Below are 22728 nucleotides of genomic sequence, written 5' to 3'. Positions count from 1 at the left end.
GCTTGGTTCAGCTGCAGCAATACCAACGTTTTATCAGCGCAGTTTCCTCTTCACACCCAGAAACAACAAAGCCTGGGCCTGCCAAAGGGAAAGACACATCCACCAGAATACCTGCTAAATAACTGCTCTGCAAACAATGTAAAACATAAACATGTTTTACATAAACTGCTCTGCAAACAATGAATCTTACTGGTTTTGTCTGTCTTTGCTTCATTTCAGCTCAATTTGCACTCTAAAGCTTCCTATCAGGGTACTATACTGAGCCTCCACTGTGTATAAATGCCATGCAACCAACTAATCCAAACCCCCCCAACAACATATCAGTCCTTACCACACTAATTGCAGCTAGAAATCATATCAGTTCTTTGTGTAGCCTCAGCTGCAGCCTGTGCAACCAGCAAACGTGGTGGTAGGTATCTAAATAAGTCTCTGGCTTTGCTAATTGGGGCAGGTGAACAGTACTTCAGAAGTTCATGGTTTTAGTCCTGTAAGAAAGTGACTTAAAAGGTTACACTAAAAACCTGTTTTATTTAAAAAAGAGTAAGGCCAAAAGATCTTTTTCCTCATAGTTCATTTTCCTGACAAACTAATTTAGGAACATCACCACTCACCAATGGTTTCCTTTAAAACGTTCCAGGAATACATGAGCCAAAACCGACGCAGGATCTCTGTGAGTCAACACATCCTAATTCTATGTGTTTACCACATCATCCACACAGCAGCTTTAGTTCTGTAGGATCTGAAAAGATCCACAGGTTGTACCAGAGCAGCAGTGCCTCTGCTTCTGCGCCAGGCAGTGCCACACAGCCAGGCCAGGGTGATGCTGCACACATCTTGATCTATGGAGCTCGGGGACCTCTTCAGGAGAGCGAAGGAGAACTGCACCACCTATTCACGTTACAGTGCATGAAAAATAAGCTGATCAGCTTAAGAAATACTTGTTTAGTTCATGGTTTTTCATATTTGTTTACTTACCACATTAATTGCCACATATTTGCTTTTTACAGCTTGATAAATAAAGCAGATTTTTAGTCAACGTTATAAATTACAACCACCAAATTCAACAGTTTGTCCTTCTGTACTTCTAGTCCGTACAAATTCCTGCTTTACCAATGAGCAGGAAATTCTCTCCCTATTTCAGGATCTTGGATTATTCCTGATGTTCGTGTTCTTGTCCTGGGATCAGCCACCGAATGCTCTCCGTGCGCACGGTGGCGTACAGGACAAAGCTGGCCAGGAAGAGCAGTGAGAACAGGAGCAGCCAGTCTATGCCCTTTGTCAGAACACTGGGCAGGGGCCCTTCCCAGTCCTCCTTGGTCACAACCACATCGCTTTTAGCTTCTATACCTGAAAAAGGAAGCACTTGATCAACACCAGAAATAATCATTAAATACAGTGAAGTTGGTTCAAGTTGGAGCTTTGTTCCTCTTCCCAGACTAAGGTGTGTGCACAGTTAGACTTAACATTTTGGCAAGGTGGTCCTTTTATGTTAACATATACACAAGATTTCACATAATCACACAGTAGTTTGGGTTGGAAGGGACCTTAAAGCTCATCCAGTTCCAACCCCCTGCCACGGGCAGGGACACCTTCCACTAGGGCAGGTTGCTCCAAGCTCCTGTGTCCAACCTGGCCTTGAACACTGCCAGGGATGGGGCAGCCACAGCTCCTCTGGGCACCCTGTGCCAGCGCCTCAGCACCCTCACAGGGAAGAGCTTCTGCCTCAGAGCTCATCTCAATCTCCCCTCTGGCAGGTTAAAGCCATTCCCCTTGGCCTGTCCCTACAGGCCCTTGTCCAAAGCCCCTCTCCAGGTTTCCTGGAGCCCCTTTAGGCACTGGAGCTGCTCTAAGGTCTCCCCTTCAGGAGCCTTCTCTTCTCCAGGCTGCCCCAGCCCAGCTCTCTCAGCCTGGCTCCAGAGCAGAGCTGCTCCAGCCCTCGCAGCAGCTCCGGGGCCTCCTCTGGCCTCGCTCCAACAGCTCCACGTCCCTCTTGTGTTGTTACCCCAGAGCTGGATCAGGACTGCATGGGGGGTCTTTCGAGAGCACAGTAGAGGGGGAGAATTCCCTCCCTCGACCTGCTGGACAGGAGGATGTGCTCACCCCTTCTAGCACCCTGTCTAGTTAAATCCTGCTGTTTACCCCTGTTCTGTGATAGCGGCCCAACACTTTGCGTTTCTGCTTTCAGCACGACCTGAAGCCCAGCACACTACAGCAAGGGATTCTATAAGCCTCTGCTGGCTCCTCTCTGGGTCTTCATGAAATTAATTTCGAAGAACAAACAGCAGGGAGAGGAAAGCCCAACTTGGAGCTACAACCAGCCTGGTCCTCCCACTGACACATCAGGGCTGATTCACATACCTGTTTGATTAAAAATGAAGTCTTTCAGTGTTTCCAGTGTCCTGTCTGTATGATTAAATCTAGCCATAGGCTTTGCACCTTGGAAAAGGAGGATATTGGGTACAGCCACAGTTCCAAATCTCGTTGATAAACTGGTGAACATAAAGTAAATACAAAGCATTAAGGAAAAGAAATCCACTGGATGAAGAAATGAAGATACCAACGATAGATAAAGTGTCAGGTTTACTAAATTAAACCGACGCTTTATAAGAAAAAAAAGCCACCCGTTTTTAAAACACAAAGCTTGCTAAGGGAAATAAACTGATGCTAGAGCACAAAGAGTGCAAGTTACCTGCTGTGCTGAGATGCATCCAGTGCCAGGAAGCGAAGAGTTGGAAACGCTCGAGGTAAAGAATTAAAATGAGGTGCCAGGCTGGCAGAAAAGCGGCACCATGGTGTGTAGAACAAGACCAACGTGCAGTCACTGCTGTTTGGGTTTAGGAACTCCATCAGGTCCTTAGAGAATGAAGGAGAAAAACAAACACGGATGATTATGTATTTGATAGAGTTGAATTCTGTGCAGGAACGCATCACTCAGCAATCGATTAGATACTTGACGATACTTACCAAGTAGCTGCACCTTTGTTTAACCTTTTTAATAGATGGAGAATTGTATTTAACCTTTTTAAAAGGTTGTTTTAAAAGCTTATTACTTAACAATATGTATATACACATAACCACTTCAAGAAACAAGCTAGAAATAGGTACTGGCAATAGGCACCATTAATAATTTCAGAGGGAGACACTAATCCATGCAGCACAAAAGCTGACAGTTCACTGCAGGCACATAGACAAGAGACAGGCACATGGACTGAGCTGTATCTGTGCTCGGAATGACATAAAAAGCCTCCTTGGGCAGATATTTCCTCTTGCTGATAGCGCAGAGGACGTTACAGAAGGACATTCAGTCAAACACTGAAAGAAACACACAGATGGTGCTGACGGGCACCTTCTCCCCGCCTCACACCTCCGGGGTAACCCACCTGCGACACGTTCAGGATCTGCAGCGTCAGGCGCTCCGCGCCAGTCGTGTTCCTCTCCTCGCAGTTCACTTTGGGAGCCTTGGCGCTGTCGGTGCTGTTGGGCTCCTCGGCAGGCGCAGGCGGCACCGTCTCCAGCACGGCCTGCTCCCGGGGCTGGCTGCCCGCCGCGCCGCTCCCCACGCCGCACGCCTCACCTCCGGCCGCCGCATCGCAAACCCCGGTGGCCGCGGCGGCCGCCGGGCCGTCCTTCGCCTCCCCGGGCACCACCGAGAGCACCACGGGCTGCTGCGGCGCGGGGAGCCCGCTGCCCAGCATCGCGTCCGCCATCTCCGCGGTCCGGTACCGCACCGGCTCGCCGCCGTCCTGCGCGGGGCCGCCCCCGGGGCAGCGCGGCTGCCCGCCCGCGCTCTGCTCCGCCGCCCCTGCGCCGGGAGGGAGATGTCAGCTCCGCGCACCGCCCGGCCCCTACAGCCCAGTGCGGCTCCGGCGCCGGAACCCCCCGGCCTCACCTGCGGGAAGGGCCCTGCCGAGCCAGGCCAGCGCCAGCAGCAGCCGCCACATCCCGGTGCCGGTCCCGGCGCGGGCCCCGCCGCCTCAGCCCCGCGGCGTCTCCCCAGACAACGGCCGCTTCCGCCGGAGCCTCGCTCCACGTCCGCTTCCGGCGCGGCACCGCCGTGCGTGCGGTGTGTCGCCATCTTGTCTCGGCGACGGGGCAGGGGCAGCGGCTCCGTGTGAGGCGGGGCCCGGCGCCTGCCAGCACCACAGACACACCGCGCTGGGCTCGCCTCCGGCCGGGGCCTGCCGCAGCCAGGGGTTCCCCACAGCCGCGTCTGTGTGCCCAGCGACCTGCCGCCTTCCACCCGCTGCGGTGAAGCACGGATGAGAGATGGGGAAGTTCTTCCCTATGAGGGTGCTGAGGCGCTGGTACAGGGTGCCCAGAGAAGCTGTGGCTGCCCCATCCCTGCCAGTGTTCAAGGCCAGGTTGGACACAGGGGCTTGGAACGTCTGTGATTCTATGAAAAATGAATGTATTTAGATGTAAATAACCCATATACTGGATATATGTGAACATGCAAGGACCACCCCACCAAAATCTTAACTGTATGTGCACCTTAGTCTGAGAACAGGAACAAAGGTCCAACTAGAAGCAAAAACTTGCTACAAAGCAAGTAAGTTTGGTGTCTTATCATACATATAATATTAAAGGATAGAAAACCTTCATTGTTCATTTCATTACATGGCAGAGAACACAGCGGCCATGGGAGCAGTCAGGCAACTTCCAACACAACCAAAGAGCCTGTATTCTTGTAACAGTGTAATTCATGACTGACAGTACCCAATACTTAAGGTTTCTTTATAATCAATAATCTGTATTGCTCAGGGTATCACATGCAGGAACTGATTTTTAGGCCAGGATGTAGCAGACTGTGCTGTGGAACTCTGTGCTGAACATACCCAGTCATCTTGAAAGCCGAGTATTTAGACTTAGCAGAACAGCCAACAGAAACGAACAAACAAAACTGGCATCAGAGGTCTTTTTCATGTAAAACCAACCTAAATGTCTGCAAAACAAATGCAACTGACGTAAATGTTTCAACCCTCGCTTGAAACATTTGGAAGTACATGGAGGAGAAAACAGAGGGTGCTGAAGAGCAAGGGAGGACACAGACCTGCTCTGGCTGGTAGGTGGCACTGCCTTTGTTCCCCGTTGTCACTGGAAAACTTCAGTAGAGGGGAAAAAACAAACTGAACTAAAAAAGGGGTTTGGATGTATGCAGAGCACATCTCCCCAACAAAGAGAAACTGGAATATTGCTGGAATACAGGGATAAATAGATCTTATTCATCACAGAATAATGAACAAGGAGCACCATTCCGTGAAAGTGTAGTTTATGAGCGCTACAAATTGATTTCCATGTGCAACAGAGCAAAAAAAGAAGTTAGCAGCTTACTATTTATATGTACAGAGCTGTAACTCCTTTCCTCCCCTCTTCTCATATTTGAGTGGAAGGGTAAGAACAATTAAGTTACTGTAGCAGCATTTTCAACTCATTAAAATAACCAATATTCCCCTATTTTCTGATACCCTGCAATTCATTCAGGCTTTCTGCCTTAATTCAAACCTACGGGACTTGCCTGTAACAAGCAATACACCTCTCGCAGTGAAATTCAGAAAGCAAAGTATACTGAAAGGGTGGGCTTACTTATTTAATTGAAATGTCAATTTAATTCCATTTATCCAATCACCCAACACAGCGATCCCAACTCTCACCAACCCTGTGTGCATTCTGAAGTCCACACAGGCACAAACACAGTCTGTCGCAGTCGGATTCAGTTATACTTTGGGAGGCAGGAGGCAAAACCAAACCCTATCCCTAACCTAAGGGTTTGAAGTGAAACCTGGACAAGGGGCCCCAAAACATTTCAGTGCCAGTTTGAGTCACTTGTCTCTGACTGAGATGTCAGGAGAACAAACACATTTCCATATCCAAGAGAGCAGGGCTGAGGCTGTTGGGCTGGTAATGCATCAAGAGGCTTCTTCACACAGGATTTAAATGATATTAAAACCAAACCCGGAGAAAAACCTGGTAGGTTTTAAAGTATTAACTTTATTAATAAATATACATCCATATGATGATGTAAATACAGATCATGAACACTACTCCATTCCCATACACATAATTGCACACGAGTAGCTCAAGTTCATGGACATAAAAACATACACAGTATCTAATCAGGCTTTTTACAGCAGAGGATGGGGTGCCAATACTAGTTATTTGATTACTGCTTCCCCCAAAGTAAACCTGTGGAAAAGCAAATAATGAAAGATTAAAGTATCAGAAAGTGGTTCAAATTTTAGAATACAGGTTTTTCTATTTGGGAAGGAAAAAAAAAAGAAAATCACAAGGAGAAAAGTCTAGTTTCTACTAAATTCATAAATATATTTAAGCAGTGTTAAAATATATGCATTAAAATAGAGAAGAATAAACTTCTTTTGTGGTCAGAAATGAAGTCTGCAGTTTAAAGTATTTATGATTGTTATCAGCTGTTTTAACTGTCAACTCTAAGGATAGTGTGAAACATTATTATACATATAACAAAGACAGCAGAGTCACAGCTAATGAAACCATCAGACAAATGACTTCACATTGCTCTGCCTTTTAAAGCTCTTCAAACGTGGGGGAGGGAGTTCAATTCTCATCTGAATTACTCTGTGTATTGTAGTTCCAAGTAATTCTTTTCACAGACACGTCGCTTTTCACTGACAAGGCTTGGGTTTGTCCTGACTGAACTCGAGGATCTTTCATTCAGAACAGAGATCTTTAATGGCTCTTGATACATAGAATGGTTAGGATTGGAAATGACTTTAAGATCATCTAGTTCCAACCCCCTTTTCGATTCATTTCAACTAAATCCAAGATACAAGAACATTGCCTCAATGACAAAGCTAAGTGCTGACTTTAAAGATACTGTTTTTGCAATCAGTCAGCCACTTCTGATGGTGTCTCATTTTTCTTCTGCCAAAATACGGTGCGAGCATCTTGAAGATGTCCAGTGCAAGACTTTATAGTAGCAAAATTATTTGGTTTTAAAGTTTAAGTAAATTCAATCAGAAACTGAATAGTAGTTACTATATGTATATTAAACAGTGAACTCGTATAGCATCATGAAGGAATAATAGCAAGCTAATACATTTCATTGGTGTATAAATAAGACGTTAGAAACTTCATAATTAAAAGGAATTCTTAAAACCCAAACTTCACATGGAGATCTTCTGAACAGTGTTAACACACAACAGTGATCCTAGCTTACCAATAGCTGAATTATGAGAGATAATATAAAATAAGCAATTTAACCTTACAAGTCATGTTTTCATCCTATGGGGGGAAAAGGCCAGTTTTCCCATTGGTACTAATAAAGTTTAGGCATTAACATGCTGTTTCAGTGTTTCTCATGGAAAGGAAAGTGTTGAAAAAAAGCACAATGTATTCTGCAGATTATACATAGGAAAAGCAGAAGTATTTGCAAATTCCATTTCTGGTTCACTTTGAACCTCTATAACTTCATTTTCCTTCTCCTCACTGCATGGCACCAGGAAGCTATAGCCAGATAGAAAATCAACTGGAATTTGGAATGCCCAGCAGTGCCCTTCTGGGTCTCCTGGCTAAATCCAGAGTGCCAAGGAGCCCACTGCAGGCTCTCTGAACACTTTTCTACTTTCTGCTCATCATTCCACAATTGACAATGTTAATTGCTTTTTACTGGGATTATATTCCATCTGATGTAATTAATAAACACTGTAATGAACAGGAATTGCTTAGCTGATTTCATTATTTCATCGGCATACTCGAATACAGAATTCATTATACTAGAACAGCAATACATCGGCGTTATCTCCTGACACACAGCACAGCACCATTGAGGAGATGCACGAGTGAGAAACGAACAGGAGCAACAGGATCAACAGGAGGAGGTAAGAAGTGGAGTTTCTCCAAGGTACAGCGGTGACATGCAACGCGCTCCTTGCCAGCGAGGTGGGACACTCCTGCGTTACTACATTCAGCTGAAGAGGAACTGCTTTCCCAGCTGAGCTCAGCACAGAACTTAGAGCAGTCTTTTGGGGAAAAATCATCGGATTAAACCCAGCCAATACACCACAGATCCTGAGGGTTAACTCACGTTAGCATTTTGCATGTGCCAGAAGTTACAGCGTTCTGAGAAAAAGACTGCTAAGTTTCAGACTTGGAGTTTGGTGAGGAACAGAACGTATAACTGGATTTCATAGCTTCAGCATGAAGAAACTCTACCTTTTAGTAGCAGTTTAGCTGCCATTAGTTCCTCTATCGCCTAAGGAGCCATCCAGTACAGTTGAGGTTCATTGTCTTAGTTGCCAGTGCATACACAGTTCCCCCAAAACAATTCAACACACCTATTGTAAAGTACAGCATAAAGTCCAGCTCAATATGTGTTAGGCATCACTGGAACACCTGAAGGCTTGCTGCTTTTTTCCTGACAAAAAAGGTATGAAACATGACATCTGTTTCGTAAGTTGGCATCACTGAAAGCAAGAGGTCTCATCAAAACGACAGCAGGCCAGAATAGCATTTATGTTAACAAAAAATACCAGCATCATTCAGCACAGGCTCAATTCACCCAAACTTTTATGCTCCCCCAAATCTGCAATGTCTCTCCCTATATATATTCCCCCTCCCCAGATATTTTAAGCCACAAATAATAGCATAGCATATGGGAAACAACTTAAATGTAAACTTTCATCCTGATGCAAAAAAAAAAAAAAAAAAGGGAAAAGCTTTAATTCCAGTAAAATAAATGTAGCACAAACAAGCTGCAACACTGAGGACTGATTTTTTGATGTCTAGATGAAAGTATTTTACACAAACACACACACACACACACACACTCTCACACACTCTCTCACACTCAAAATCAAACACACCCAGTTGAAAAATGGAACATTTCTTTTGGAAGGAGGGAAGGGTTTAGTTTGAGACAAGAAAGGTTATTTATAGCTAACCAACAACAACTTTTTTCAGCTTGCATGCATAGATGGATTATTTTCTAGCTGGGGTCTAGCAGTGCAGTAAACTGCATCCTGTTTGCATCAGCTATACAGTTTGCTTTTATAAATCATGAAAACGGTGTCCTTTGGTAGATATATAAGCTTCCATAACTTAAATATAAGTGTCAAACAACGAAATAAGTGTATTTCCAGGAATATCTGGCAAAAGGAAGCCTGAAAACTTGGCAACAGCGTCTATTTAAAAAGTGTAATTTGTAAACATTATAGGTTAATGCTTTAAAAGCTATTAAACTGTTGCCACCTAAGCACAGATTTTAAAGGCAAAACCCAGTGTAAATCGCTATTTACACATTTAAGAACATACTGTTTAATATTGACCAAGTGTGTAACTTGAATGAACAGTACTTAATGTCTTAGAAAATATTTCAGTTTTCAAAGGATTATCTGTGGTTTGGTATAGGTGCTATTAGGCATTTCAAAATGACACAGCAGAATCCTGTACCAGCAGAACTAAAGGAACAGCTATCACCTAAAGGCAAATGAGCTTGTATTAATAAGGCTCTGCGAAGCTGTAACGTCCTGTACAAATGCTCAGTTTCCTACAGCTCCAGAAAGAAAAGCCACCTAAACTCAGCACTTTAAAAACAGGTTGGGGTTTTGTTTGTTTGTTTCAGTTTTTAAGTATCTATCTGAGGTCTGTAGAAGCTCCTGCACAAGTGGAAAATGCAGCTTGCTGCTTTCTTCATCAGTTTTTCTTATCAAGTAAGAACTCATCTGGCTAAGCTCCCAATTGCGGGATAGGCCACATCATGACCCAAGAGCCAGCTAATTCTATCCTCTTTATTTCACTTATTTAATGCATAACCACACAACTAGATTTTCCAGAAATTAAATGTAAAACTAGGGACATAATACTTAAGTATCGACACCAAGTCATAATGCATCACTTTAAGACTTTCTTAGAAATGATCATCTAAATCCCACAAAACCCCCTTTAAGCCAGTGCCTTCTCAACATTACTTTTAGTTACTGAATTGCACCCGCAGGTTATGGCATTATCTGAATAAAAATAAAAGCTAGAAACTCAGGCAAACACTACAACCAAATGCAAGAAACATGCCAAAATTCAGAGTAAAGCGGATTAGTAAGGAGTTCCTAATTCCCTCCTTTCATTCATTAGGCTGTTTGATTTTGCTGCTGGTCTCCCCAGCAGCATGTACTCCTCTGTTATGCATCATAGGATAAGGAAAAGCTGCATTGCCACAAGTATAACTTAGATTTGCAAGCCGTGATAGAGCTTTAATGCTACCTGGAGGTCTGCCTGGGCTGACTTTGTATCCTGCTGCTTTAGTTGTACCCAAGGGTCTGCCTGGACTTGTCTTAAATCCAGCTGCTTTGGTGGTCCCGAGGGGTCGACCTGTGCTGGTTCGGTACCCTGCTGATTTTGTGGTCCCTGATGGCCTTCCACGTTTCCCAGATCGGTTGAGGTTTTTCTTTTTCTTTAGTTCATCTTTTGTCTCTATATTCCTGCCACTCGTGGTCTGCAAGTGCGACTCGTTCAACGCATCTTGTCTCTGGCATGCAATCGGTTTGTGGCTGACTGCGTGGCTGTATTTACTTTGCTGCGTGGCATACAAGTCAAACTGATCGGCAGATCTCACATTGTCTTCGTTAAGGCAAGAACTCTTGCCGGTCCCACAGAAAGCTGGATTACTGCTGGCAACAGGGTGCATCATTTTCTACCAAAAAATAAGAGAGACAAATAGATATCAGTATATAACAACACTGGAGCGTTCCACAAGTGAGAATCTTTCAAAAGCTACTTCTAGTTCTTCAAATTAGTCCAAACTGCTTTGTTTATTTGTAGTAAACAGTACTGATGTCAGCAAGTTACTTTTTAAAGAGCTTTATTAAGCTTTCACTTGAGGTTTTGCATGGTAACCTTTACATATAGTTAAAAATTTAAACCACGTATTATTCACACAGATATAATTAGGGAAGAAGTATGTTAAGGAACTGCACAAGAGCATTTCACCAACCAAGACGTACAATATCTGCTCACCTACCGCAGTTTTAACACCTTTCTAACTGAATCTCATCTAAACTGTAGCCATTCTAGTTGGAAGAGTAACCTGTCACCTGTGAGTCAAGGAAAAGTATGGTGTCACTGTCTGGATTAAGTATATATAGGCTCCTAAAGACTTTTTTCTGTTTAACTGCAGCAAATTAATAAAACACTGATCAGTTTTGTCATTTCTTGTCACAACTGATATGAAACAAAGAAATAGGTAAGGCATTCAGCAAAGACAATGGCACCACAGTTGGGACAACTGAGGTATGAAATGAATCCATTATGAAGTACAAGATGCTGGACTGCAGAAATGCCACCGCTGTCCTAGTTAGAGGGGCAGGTACAAACTTGGTAATGCCAACTCCGAGGTAACAACACAAAACCAGCTTAAGCTGTGCTCTGTTTCTACAGAGGTTTATTTGTTTCAACAAGAATCGAAGCCCTGTCTTCAGGACAGCAGAAGGGTGACTCTGACCATGTTACTGCAGGTTAACCCTGGTTCCAACGGACAAAGCAACATCCAGCTCCTAGAAACCACGTACCATCACCGTCATAGTCACAAGCAACCGAGGGTGCTGAGGCGCTGGCACAGGGTGCCCAGAGAAGCTGTGGCTGCCCCATCCCTGGCAGTGTTCAAGGCCAGGTTGGACACAGGGGCTTGGAGCAACCTGCTCTAGTGGAAGGTGTCCCTGCCCATGCATTGGTTCCATGGTTGGAACTAGATGAGCTTTAAGGTCCCTTCCAACCCAAACCAGTCTGTGATTCTATGAACTATTTCTAAGTAAATTGGTTCTGCTTATACCCATCATACCAAATCCTTGCAGCATATGTACTGGGGTAGAATCACAACAATTAACAATATTACTGGTATTCTAGAACTTCTTTAGTATTAATGCTTCTAAATGCCAACTGCACAGATACTGCCTCAGATTTCTTAACAGGGGTGATACTGTGTGAAGCCAGCAAAGCACTCAAGGAACAACCCAGTAATATTTTCACTCATTCAACTATACTGGTTCTACAACTTAAACAAGCTGCAAATACTCAGTTTAAGATAATAATATTTAGCCATGCTACAGAGAAGATGAAGCCAATCAATATCTGGCACGTCAGAGTATTTCTGCACCCTACAGTCATGCTGAGGACACCAAATACTTCTTCCTGTGATAAATTTCTCTAGTAGATAAGGTCTGGAAGATTTATTGCATTTTCCCCACAGTGGCTCTGGAATATCACCTACAGCAGCCCAATTTAAACTCTACCACTGATTACTGAATTTCTTTGGCAGTTATGAATGTCTCTTCCCAGCCAGAAGGCATACAGCACAGACAGTCTATTTACCCAGGAATAAATCCCTGTGCCCTTTTCTTCTGATTACGATGGATACATTCCCTGCTGTAACACCCAATTTACCTTGGCTTGTCAAACGCTCATTACAGTCTATGCATTACTCCTGGGCAAATATATGAATATGGTTTGATGTCAAAGAGTGAAATTATGATAGTAATATAGTTTAAATATTAGATAGTTCTAGCAGAGATTATCCAAATACTACAATTCTGGTGTGATGAATGGGGTACAGTGGAACAAACACGAAACCACAGTTATTGCAGGTGTTGACTAGCAAACGGAACAAGTAAGAATAATTAGCAAGCTTGCACGTAACAAAGCACAAAGGAAGTAAGCTGCAGGTCAGGAGACCAGACAGACTTTTCTGTGCAGCACAAAAAAAGGAAGCATAAGATTTTCTACAATTAGCAGTTAAAAAAATGTTACCTTCCTTTAACCCCACTAGAATAAGGCCCACAAAAAATAGCTGAGATTGTTGAGGATGTGCAACTGCAAACATACAGGTTCTGATAATGTACTTCTACTGCCAAGAGAGTAAACCCAGCAGCTCTGAAAGGCTATTCATCTGTTCGCTAATACACTGGAGGACACTTGGAGCAGTTACCAGCATTCTTGTCTGAGTACTCCCTTTAAACACAGGAATACTGGCTTCAGCCCCAAAAAGCCGCTCCGAGCTCAACTGCCACAAAGAAGGATCAGTTCAGCTGCCTGGTATCCCAGGAACACACCAGAGCAGGGAGAAGGCACTGAATAATGTGGGGGCCCCTGGCATTTCTCAGGAGACTGAGCACTGCTCAGACTCATTCTTGTCTGTGTTACATTCCTATTCTCTGCTTTTTCTCCTCGATTCAGTCAGGGGGATTTTCCCTACAGATGCCATCCATCTTTCCTGGGGAGAACCATCACAGGCACTCCTAGACAGTGAATATATCCTGCTGTAACTGCCAAACGCTGGGGCTTCATCACCATTTGCATGTGTTTTCTGTCTACTGTAATATCGCTGAGAGCTCTCCACAAGCTCTAACTTTACATACAAAACCTGACTGATGCTTGTTTACCTTCCATCTGGCAACAGGCAGTATCACTGTAACTGGTGAGAGCAGAAAGACAAACAAATCAGTAACTGTTTAAAATTTCTTAGAGGAGGAAGTATAAAAACACCACAATCTTGGTGGAAAACTGCCAGTAGGATTTTTTTGATGCTTCCCCCCTCACCTTGCACCGTTTTTCATCAAACTATGAACATTTCAAGTAGTAGCCAAGGTTTGTTTTCTGTGGTTTATCATAGAATGCCAGACTGGTTTGGGTTGGAAGGGACCTTAAAGCTCATCCAGTCCCAACCCCCTGCCACAGGCAGGGACACCTTCCACTAAAGCAGGTTGCTCCAAGCCCCTGTGTCCAACCTGGCCTTGAACACTGCCAGGGATGGGGCAGCCACAGCTTCTCTGGGCACCCTGTGCCAGCGCCTCAGCACCCTCACAGGGAAGAGCTTCTGCCTCAGAGCTCATCTCAATCTCCCCTCTGGCAGGTTAAAGCCATTCCCCTTGTCCTGTCCCTACAGGCCCTTGTCCAAAGCCCCTCTCCAGGTTTCTTGTAGCCCCTTTAGGCACTGGAGCTGCTCTAAGGTCTTCCCTTAAGGAGCCTTCTCTTCTCCAGCCTGAACCAGCCCAGCTCTCTCAGCCTGTCCCTCTTGTGCTGTTGCCCCAGAGCTGGATCAGGACTGCAGGGGGGGGTCTCCCCAGAGCATAGCAGAGGGGCAGAATCCCCTCCCTTGACCTGCTGCTCACGCTCATGCAGCCCAGGACACAGTTGGCTTTCCAGGCTGGAAGTGCACTCTGCCGGGTCCTGGGGAGCTTTAAGACTTTTTTTTTTTAAAGCTTTAAAAAGGAAATCTGTAATTGAGCTTAATTCCCCTAACATGGACATCTCCAGCATAATTTTACTTCATTGACATTACAGCAGGGAATTAAAGAATGTAGTGAGTCTGTCTGTAGAGTGGAAGCAGGTTTCTTGGCAGGGAGATACACAGGATAAATGAGAATTGGTATAAAATGCAAAGCTATGCCAATTTAAAAATAACACTCTAGCTAAATTGCATAGTTAAACACACACATGCTTGTGTGCAAGCCTTCTTAAACAAAAGCAGCCACAAAAGTTTCCAGCAAAATAGAACTTACTTGGTTTAAACTTGTAAAAGATATTTGCAACAGTTTACTTAAATCAGTTTTTAAACTGTTTCAACTGACTGGTTGGATGTCTCTGTGTAAACAAATAGTTAAGATGAGGCCTTGAGGTAACATTTAGTTGCATTTCAAGAAGATTTTTACTGGGAAGTGACTGTAGAGGATTTTCTGTATGGATCCTTTTCTCTCTGGTATTTTATTTCTATACAAATGCTGGGGAAGGGAGGAGAACCGGCTAAGCTAGCTTTGGGAAAAGAAAGGCAGTATTAGAGCTTCACGTGCAATGAAGCGCAGAAGCTCCAGCCCTGCTAGAAATGAAGAAACAAACAGGTCAATCCATCCATCCATCCATCCGAGACCTGCCAAGCTTTGCTGCAGGGACGTTTCTGGACACGGTGAGGAGCCCTCCTTTTAAAGCACAGCTGCACCGCAAAGTTAACCTGCTGCAGCACTAGGGGAGTGAGTCTGAGGTTTTGTTTTGCTCAGATGACAGCCAGGCTACTGGTCGGTCAATACACATCGTCTGAGGTTGCTGTTAAGGGTTTTTTGTACTTCACAGTCAAGCTTGGTATGGTTTGCTGCCTTCTCCAGGTAGATGAAATAGGAGCCATATTATAGACAATACAGATGCACCAAGAAACTTAAGAAATTCCACCTAATTCCAGTGATATTACAGAGTGCATCCTTGTAGCCCTAAACACAGGTTAACACACCACACAGTTCTAGCTTGCAGTTATTAAGGCTTCTGTTATCGTATGGTCCATCTCTCTCTAGGCTTGAAAGTCTGCAGAAACCCCCTGTTCATGTCTTGTACACTACAAAATATTTTAAGATCAAAGCTACACAAATCACATGCTATAAAAACACCCTCCATTAAGCAGAATAATCAGTTCCCACATAAGCAGCAGGCAACTGCTCTGGTCTCACCCACTCCAACGTGCTTGCTGTAACTACGGCCTGGTCAGCCCCACAACAGCCCTGACTCGGCAACACTTCTGACTGAGTAAAACACCCTGAATCAGAGCAAAACTGAGCAAAGCTGGAAGTATATCTATATTACAGCTCTTCAAATGATGAATATCAGGAAAGGTAAACTCCTATCGCCAACAGGGACAATTTTTCTTTTAGGAGGGTTTGTGCATAAACCCCCACTCATTCTCTGAAGTCTTGCTCTGCTGAGCCCGCAGTACTTTCAACAGAATTGATGGAGCTGTAGGAGGCTGCAGCAGCACATTTTCATCCTCATCATCCAACACACAGAAAGCACATGACATACTACCTAAAACCACAAGCAGCTACAAGTATTATTTCTGCACTAGTACTCTGCACGTCACTTCTACCCAGCAAAGCGGTTGGAGCGGAGCACAGGAGCAGCTCTGTTCAGATCCCTGCTGCATAAAGAACGCTCTGTGCCACGTGCCACACGCAGGGGCTGCAGGCCCTGGGGAACACCAAAGGGCTCCTTTTCTTTGCAGGGAGGGGAGTTTAAGCAGCAGCAGCAGCAGGAGCAGGGATATTTTCCCTTTCAAGACTGCAAGAGATATGGTATCAGTTCTGCTCTTCTCTCTTAGGATAGCTGGTGTAAGAAACACTTCCATCACTCGGTTAAAAGAATGCACTGTATCAGTTTAAATGTTCTCCACATGTCCATTTCGTTGTCAGCTACTTTTCCACACCTTAACTCTTGCAACAGTAGGGCCTTCCCCAATTCTTAAAAACCTGTAACTGCTCATTTTCACAGTGTTGCACCTTGTGTATTCCCATAAATGTAAATATTTTAAAACCACCAAGTATGAAATCCTATCGGTGGCACAACATACACTGTAACACCTGAACCTGCACGTGGAACCTGATCTACTTCTGAAGCTGGATAACCCCTTTCACCAAACCATGCTTATGAAGCACTTTCCACAGTTGATTGCATGCTATGATTTGACACTAGGTAAAATACATTAACACCAGCCAAAACACAGACAACAATTTCTTTACAGCAGTGACTCACTAGAGCTACCACACGATAACATGAGATTGCAAACTGAAGAGACAACATGATTTTGAAAAGTTTCTTTCTCAGTTATTCTTAGTGCAAAGAAAAGACTAAGAAATTAAGAGTTCCCCAAGCAACACGAGAACTTACAACTACGGTCCTTCCCCTGTGACCCAGGGTCACTTTCTGACAAGACAGAAGTTAAGGGAAGAGTTATTTGGAGGCGACATACCCACCCCTTCAAATTCCTCTTCCCCCAAGATGTGCCAGGCAGAGAGGGAGCCTTCCCTCCCAGCGGGGCTGTGATTCCTGGTCCTTACCAGAGAGCTGCAACCTGGCTGCACCTCTGTGCCTCTGGGAGTTCCAGTCTTTTGAATCCAACACCCTTGGAGAAACAGTGCTCTCCAATGCCTAAGCACCAGCTTTGTATTAAAGACAAAGATCAGCGCTGCTCCAACAAAGCTTAGATATTGTCAGGTACTAGGGAGGCTAAATGTCAAGTAAACTCTGAACTTTTAGGCATCATTCACGATTTGACTGCAAAACCAGGCAAACAAGTCATTGTTAGGCTTTCTGACCTTAAAAACCAAGTAAGTCATATCTAAGGGCAAAGTTTCACTAGATGCTAACATCAGCAAGAACATCAGCTGACTTCTTCCCACCCCAAAGTTAAGATCATATAACCATGTGATGAGAAACAGGACACGGGAAAGGGTTAAGACAGCTTCACAAAAATTAAGGAAGATCACATCAATGGTTTAATTAAGTGCACACCTCCAGTTACACTGACACAAGTGACAGTCTGGTTTCATAATCAATAGAAACCGCTCTGAATCTGCATTTTTTCTGAATGGGACAATCTTGGCCTTTCCTCTTCTCCCACATTCCCACTCCTTGTGCCAACACCAGCTATTGTGCAAGACCAGCACAAACCAACACGAGGGCTCTGACCCAGGTGAAAACCAATCCAGCAGGAAAGCAAAAGGACCAGTTGGCTGGCACTGAGGCGAGAGAGGAACAGAAACGCATTTCCATTAGAAGCAGAGAGACAGGCTGAGGTGCCAGGTCAGCCTAAGCCACGTTCCCCACTGGCTGCCACTGACCTGCTCCCTGCTGGTCCCAGTTACTTAAAAAGCTAACGAGACTTCACAAAGCTGACTTTGACAACTTAATGGACTTAGAAGACTTAAATGAAGGGTATGACAAGCCCCAAACACAGCACAGGGAATGGAAGATGGGGAAAAACCCCCACAGCTGGGGATGGGGCAGTGCAGAATGAAGGTAGCCATCAGGCCAGACAGACTGGCTTAGAGGAGTGAGGTTGTGAAACTGTACCCTGATTATTCTGTGGTTCTCTCATTACCAAACTTCAAGGCAATCCACATATGCATATGAATGATGGAGCAGGTAGAGGTAGATCTTTATAAAGAGAGGATTATTAGTGTTTGTGAATTGTCCATTCACATCAAGGAGCTATTCCCAGGTAAACAGGAGCAGACCTCGCCATAGCCTACAACACCAGCTTTGAGGAGCTGCAGATGCTTATTCATCTCCGTGGGTGTTCTCGCCCACCCGCTCTTCTCCCCAGGGAACAGACCTGATGTAGCCTAGAACAATAGCTCGGAGAGGTACAAGGTGCTCATTCATCTCAGTGGGTGTTCTCACCTACTCTCTCCTCCTTCCCTAGCCTCTTTCCACAAAAGGATTTGGGAGCTTAAGAGATGGATCAAACATCTTCCTGATGTGTGCTCCCACAGGACTTAGCGCAAAAGGCTCCGGGCACCTTTCAGCACACCCAAACACCGCCACTGCAGCGCACTTCCGTGAGGCTGCAGAAAGACAAAGTCCTGAATCTGTTCAACAACGGTCAATGGACAAACACGCGGGACTTTTTCTATTTAAGGTTGCCTCTAAAACCTGTTGGATACAGATTAAAAAGAGAAACCGTGGTAACTGACATAGAAATAACCCATAATTTAAGAACTGTATTAACCAAGTGTTACTCCCACTCTTCCATTTTACAAAAATAAACAAACACATGGATCAAAGTAACTATCCCTTTTTTTCAGAGAGATACCCAGAGAGAAATGCATGCGAAGTAAAGGTGCAACTACTCACTAATTAATTACCCCAGAAGGACTATGCACAAATAAGGCTGTAGTAAACTATCTGTAACTACGTGCAAGAACATACAGCAGAGACGCTACCCTGGAACGCACACACAGAAGGAACATACCGGCGGGTATCCAGACACCCTGATCCAGACACAAGCAGGTGAATGAAGGCACTACTTCGCTCTGGCAAGGAAATACACCCGTGGACTGTATTCATGCATTACGCTCCCACACGCTAATGGAAACACGCTCCAAGTCCAAGCACTGCACTCACACTGTCCCCACGACGAGAGCTGTGGGTGCTGAAGGGAATTAATAACAATTCCCGAGCACGGCGAGGCCCGGCGGGGGAGCAGCGGGAGGCCCCGGCTCCACCTGCGGAGGCCAAGGGCCAGCTGAGGGGACAAAGGGGCGGCGCAGCCCCACCACCGCCGGCGGGGGGTCACCGGGGGCTCGCCTCGCGTGTCACCTGCCCTGTGCGGGCAGCAGGAAACAGGCCCCGGCCCAAAGCCCCGCTTCCTCCCGCCGGGCGGGGGACAGCGGGACGGGGCGGCGATGGCGCAGCTCCCCTCCCGCGGGGCGCGCAGGCTGAGCCCCGCCGTGAGGAGACCGGGAGATCCGCTTCAGCGGCGGGGCCGGCCGCGGCCGACGGGGGAGGGGAAGGGAGCGGAACGGAGCGAGCCCTCTCCGCTCCCCTCCCCCGCCGGCCGCGTCTCCATCTTGCCCGGCCGCCGCCTCCCACCCCGCGGCGAAGGGTCCCGGGGACGCGGGCCCGGTCCGCACCTACCTGAGGGGATCGGGGCGGCCTGCGGGGTGGCGGCGGCGGGCGGGCGGGAGCGAGCGGCCGCCTCCCCCACACCCCGCCGGGCAGCTGCAGGGAGCGGCGCTGCGGCGGGCGCGGGCGGGAGGGAGGGCGGGGCGCGCTCCCGAGCGGGGCCGCGCCGCGGGGGCGCGCGGCGAGCGTGCGCGGGGCGGGGCCGGCGGGGGGCTCCTCCCGCCTCTGAGGCGCTCAGCGTGAGGGACCCGCCGCCATTTTGTCCTGCGGGCGGGAAGGGGGTGGTGGGAGGGAGGCTGAGGTGCGAGGCGGGTCATGGCCATCGCCTGTGTGACAGGGCAGGGGGGTGCTTGCACCGAGCTGGCTTTGCTATTCCTCTCCATTATTCACGTTCTTCTTCGCGTCTGGCTCCTAAGGATAAATCACTGATTTATTGTATCGTAAAGTGAATCATAGAATCACAGACCTTAAAGCTCATCCAGTTCCAACCCCCTGCCACAAGCAGGGACACCTTCCACTAGAGCAGGTTGCTCCAAGCCACGTCCAAATACTGTACATGGTTAAGCACTTTCGTGGAAGCTGATTCAGGATTTGCGGTCCCATTACTTTGATTTGGATGGAGGAGTGTGGTACTTTACATCCCAAAAGTACACGTTGCAATGCATTATAGAATAGTCAAGGTACTGTTGATTATCAAATACTTTGCCCTGTTTCATCCAACTATGTTCTAAAGAGCAGTACTGCAGTAGCATTTCACTGTAAACAAGGCTTTATACCTTTAAGCAGGTATAAAGTTGCTGCTTCAATTATTTCCATGAGAATCCCATAGAAAGAGGATTTTTAAGAGCCCAGCGCTTTCCATAATCTAACCTTTTGTCTTCAATGTCGGTTTTAGCAAAACAATGTGACAGCCAACTTTGTGGAGGGCTATGACCAACAGATTGCTTTATCTGCGTGTTTGTTAATGACCATAACAGCATCAGTGCCACTGCATATTCATCCAACCCTTCCTGCCCTCTGTTAGCACCCTTGGGCCACTGATAGACAGTAACACACACACAAACCTTCCAATTCCAGGGTTACATGAGCATGGAAGCCCTTAAATAACTGACATATGGAAGAGTCTGGAAGATGTTCTGTGTTATTCAGATGAGGTCTTGGGAAATGAAAGCAAGAAAGTCCAGGCAAAAAAAAAGGAACCTGCAGCTTTTACAAAAGGCTAATTCTGGTTTTCTCAATATTTCCCGCTCCTGCTGTTGTTTGGGGAGCTGACTGATGTACTCCAACCCTCTGATATTCCATTTCTACAACACTTGGAGCTCTTCAGGCCGAAAATTGCTGTGAAACATCCTGCCAAGACGATGGTTCATGTTTTTTGCCAGTGCTTCCTAATGCATGCAGGAATCCTCACTTGCGATATAAGAAAGCAGCAGGGAAAAGCAGCATTTATTTAGCTTAATTTAGCGAATGATTCACTTTATTTAGAAACCTCATCTTTCTGCTGGTTTTAATTCTTTGTTGGAAATGCTGCCACCAATCAAAAGCGGTTGAGTTCGATACCTCTTTGGTATCACGTTTTAATATCTTAGTCTGGAAGGGGATGGAAGTGCAGCCATGCTGAGGCTCCTGATTTATCAAGAAGAAACCATGATCTCAACAGAGCACAGAAGTAGTCAGACAGTAGAGAGGAGTGAACCTGTAACGTGAAGCAGTGAGAGGTTCCATGCCCACAGTGCTCAAATATTAATCTGGTAGCAGCAGGGTCCGGTTTCCTCATCTGCACGCTGTGCTAATAAAAAAGGGAACTAAAGAAAAGATAAACTAGTCAAGCTCCCCAGGGTCTGAAACACGGCCGTTACTCAGGTTGTGAATCTGCTTCCTCCTCTAGACTGCTCTCACTAGCAGTAGGAAATGATTACATCCATTATCTGCAAGGTAAACGATGCAATGAAATGCTGCCTCTTCCTACAGCTGGCCTGCAAAGTCCTGTTCAGCAATCTCCACATTTTCAAGGGGAGAGGAAGGACCTAAGAGCACGAGTCCCTCCTCCTGCTGATGCAGGAGCTTCTCGCTGCCCTCAGCTATGCAGCGTGCTGAGCGAGCTGGGAGAATTCAGTACTGTAACTGCCATCACCGCCTGCCTATTCAACTGTGAATTACTGAAGATGGTAATTTCTACAAATTTACTTGCTTGCTAACATGCACAGGCAGAGGAAATGTAGGTTTTAGTTCAGTTTAAGGATTTTCACTAAGTGTAATGTTTTCCTTGCTCGGCTGATAGTTTCACAGTAGCCCGGTGGTATTTACTGTTCTATGAAACATGTTTCTAATGATGAACTTCATACTCAGAACGGCCAAAGTACAAAATAACTTAAGAATCACATGCTCACTCCACAGTAGGTTATTAATAATTCCTCAGCTCACTAGAACAACTTAGTTCTGATATCCTAATTAATTCACCTCTGCTTATGCTGGTCAGCTTGACAATTCTGTATCTGTTTGACAACAGAAAGAGATTTAAATCTGCTTCAGATGCGAAGTCTCAGAGAAGCTATGTTTGGGTGGCAATCACTCAGCCTAATGGTCATTTATTTAAAAACAATTGTTTCCACTGTAGCTAAAATTATGAAAACAAATCTTCCTGCCTAGCACTGTATAAACATTGTACAAAATGTACATTTTGGGGCAGATTTGAGTCCAGCTGTGTGCCTTTTATCTTCACATTCTTAGCTCGCTCCCTGCCTCTGCTCCCCCCCTACAGCCACAATAAGCTGGAAGCCAGGATTTCTTCTGCAAATGCCCGAGCTCCAAGAACACCAACTTGTTTAAGCTGAGACCATATTTGGAAGAGATCTGGGTCAAGAAAAATAATCAAAGGGAAGTGCATTCCTGGAGCATCACGTGAGGAGGCCAGAGCGCGCAGGCAGGACCGGAGACTGCGCTGGGAGACCGCGAAGGGGCCGCGCACGAGCGACTCGCTGCAAGGAGGCTCGTGGCAAGGGCTGGCTTTACACCAACACTGCCTCACCTGCCTATCTGGGCAAATAAGGAAGGGTTCTAATAGAGGTGTTGAGCAGCACATCATCAATAGTGAGTGTCCATGGCAGAAAATGGAAAGCTAATTCTGACAAGCTCCACAGTATCCATCCTCAGACATACACATACCTGTCTCTAACCCTGCCACTAGCTTCACTAGGTAACGCTGCTTCTTACAAACATAAACGCATCTGAAGGACTGAAAAACCAACATGCACTCTCTCTCCCCGAGACTGATCTTCTTTTTCTTATTTGAGAAAGATGCCTTTGGTGTTTCACATTCAGCTATTA

The 22728-nt window shown here is 45.8% G+C and overlaps 2 protein-coding genes across 3 annotated transcripts; both read right to left on the bottom strand.

The window, feature by feature from the left end:
• Window positions 1-508: 508 nt before the first annotated feature.
• Window positions 509-4001, bottom strand: TXNDC15 (thioredoxin domain containing 15). The gene is made up of 5 exons (XM_030504436.1): window positions 3890-4001; window positions 3381-3802; window positions 2690-2853; window positions 2359-2489; window positions 509-1347 (listed from the first exon to the last, which is right to left on the bottom strand). The coding sequence occupies exons 1-5, from the start codon at window positions 3939-3941 to the stop codon at window positions 1151-1153; spliced, it is 966 nt and encodes a 321-aa protein (XP_030360296.1). The 5' UTR covers window positions 3942-4001; the 3' UTR covers window positions 509-1150.
• Window positions 4002-5968: 1967 nt separating this feature from the next.
• On the bottom strand, window positions 5969-19671 carry C12H5orf24 (chromosome 12 C5orf24 homolog). Of its 2 annotated transcripts, XM_030504435.1 has the most exons (3): window positions 19414-19671; window positions 10231-10660; window positions 5969-8389 (listed from the first exon to the last, which is right to left on the bottom strand). In XM_030504435.1, the coding sequence occupies exons 2-3, from the start codon at window positions 10655-10657 to the stop codon at window positions 8349-8351; spliced, it is 468 nt and encodes a 155-aa protein (XP_030360295.1). In that variant the 5' UTR covers window positions 10658-10660; window positions 19414-19671; the 3' UTR covers window positions 5969-8348. The 2 variants fall into 2 exon arrangements, with proteins under 2 accessions (XP_030360295.1, XP_030360294.1); XM_030504434.1 differs by having other exon boundaries at window positions 5969-10660.
• Window positions 19672-22728: the final 3057 nt, after the last annotated feature.

The sequence above is a fragment of the Strigops habroptila genome, chromosome 12, assembly GCF_004027225.2.
Source record: "Strigops habroptila isolate Jane chromosome 12, bStrHab1.2.pri, whole genome shotgun sequence".
Classification (NCBI taxonomy): domain Eukaryota; kingdom Metazoa; phylum Chordata; class Aves; order Psittaciformes; family Psittacidae; genus Strigops; species Strigops habroptila.
This window is presented reverse-complemented; position numbering and strand designations above follow the sequence as displayed.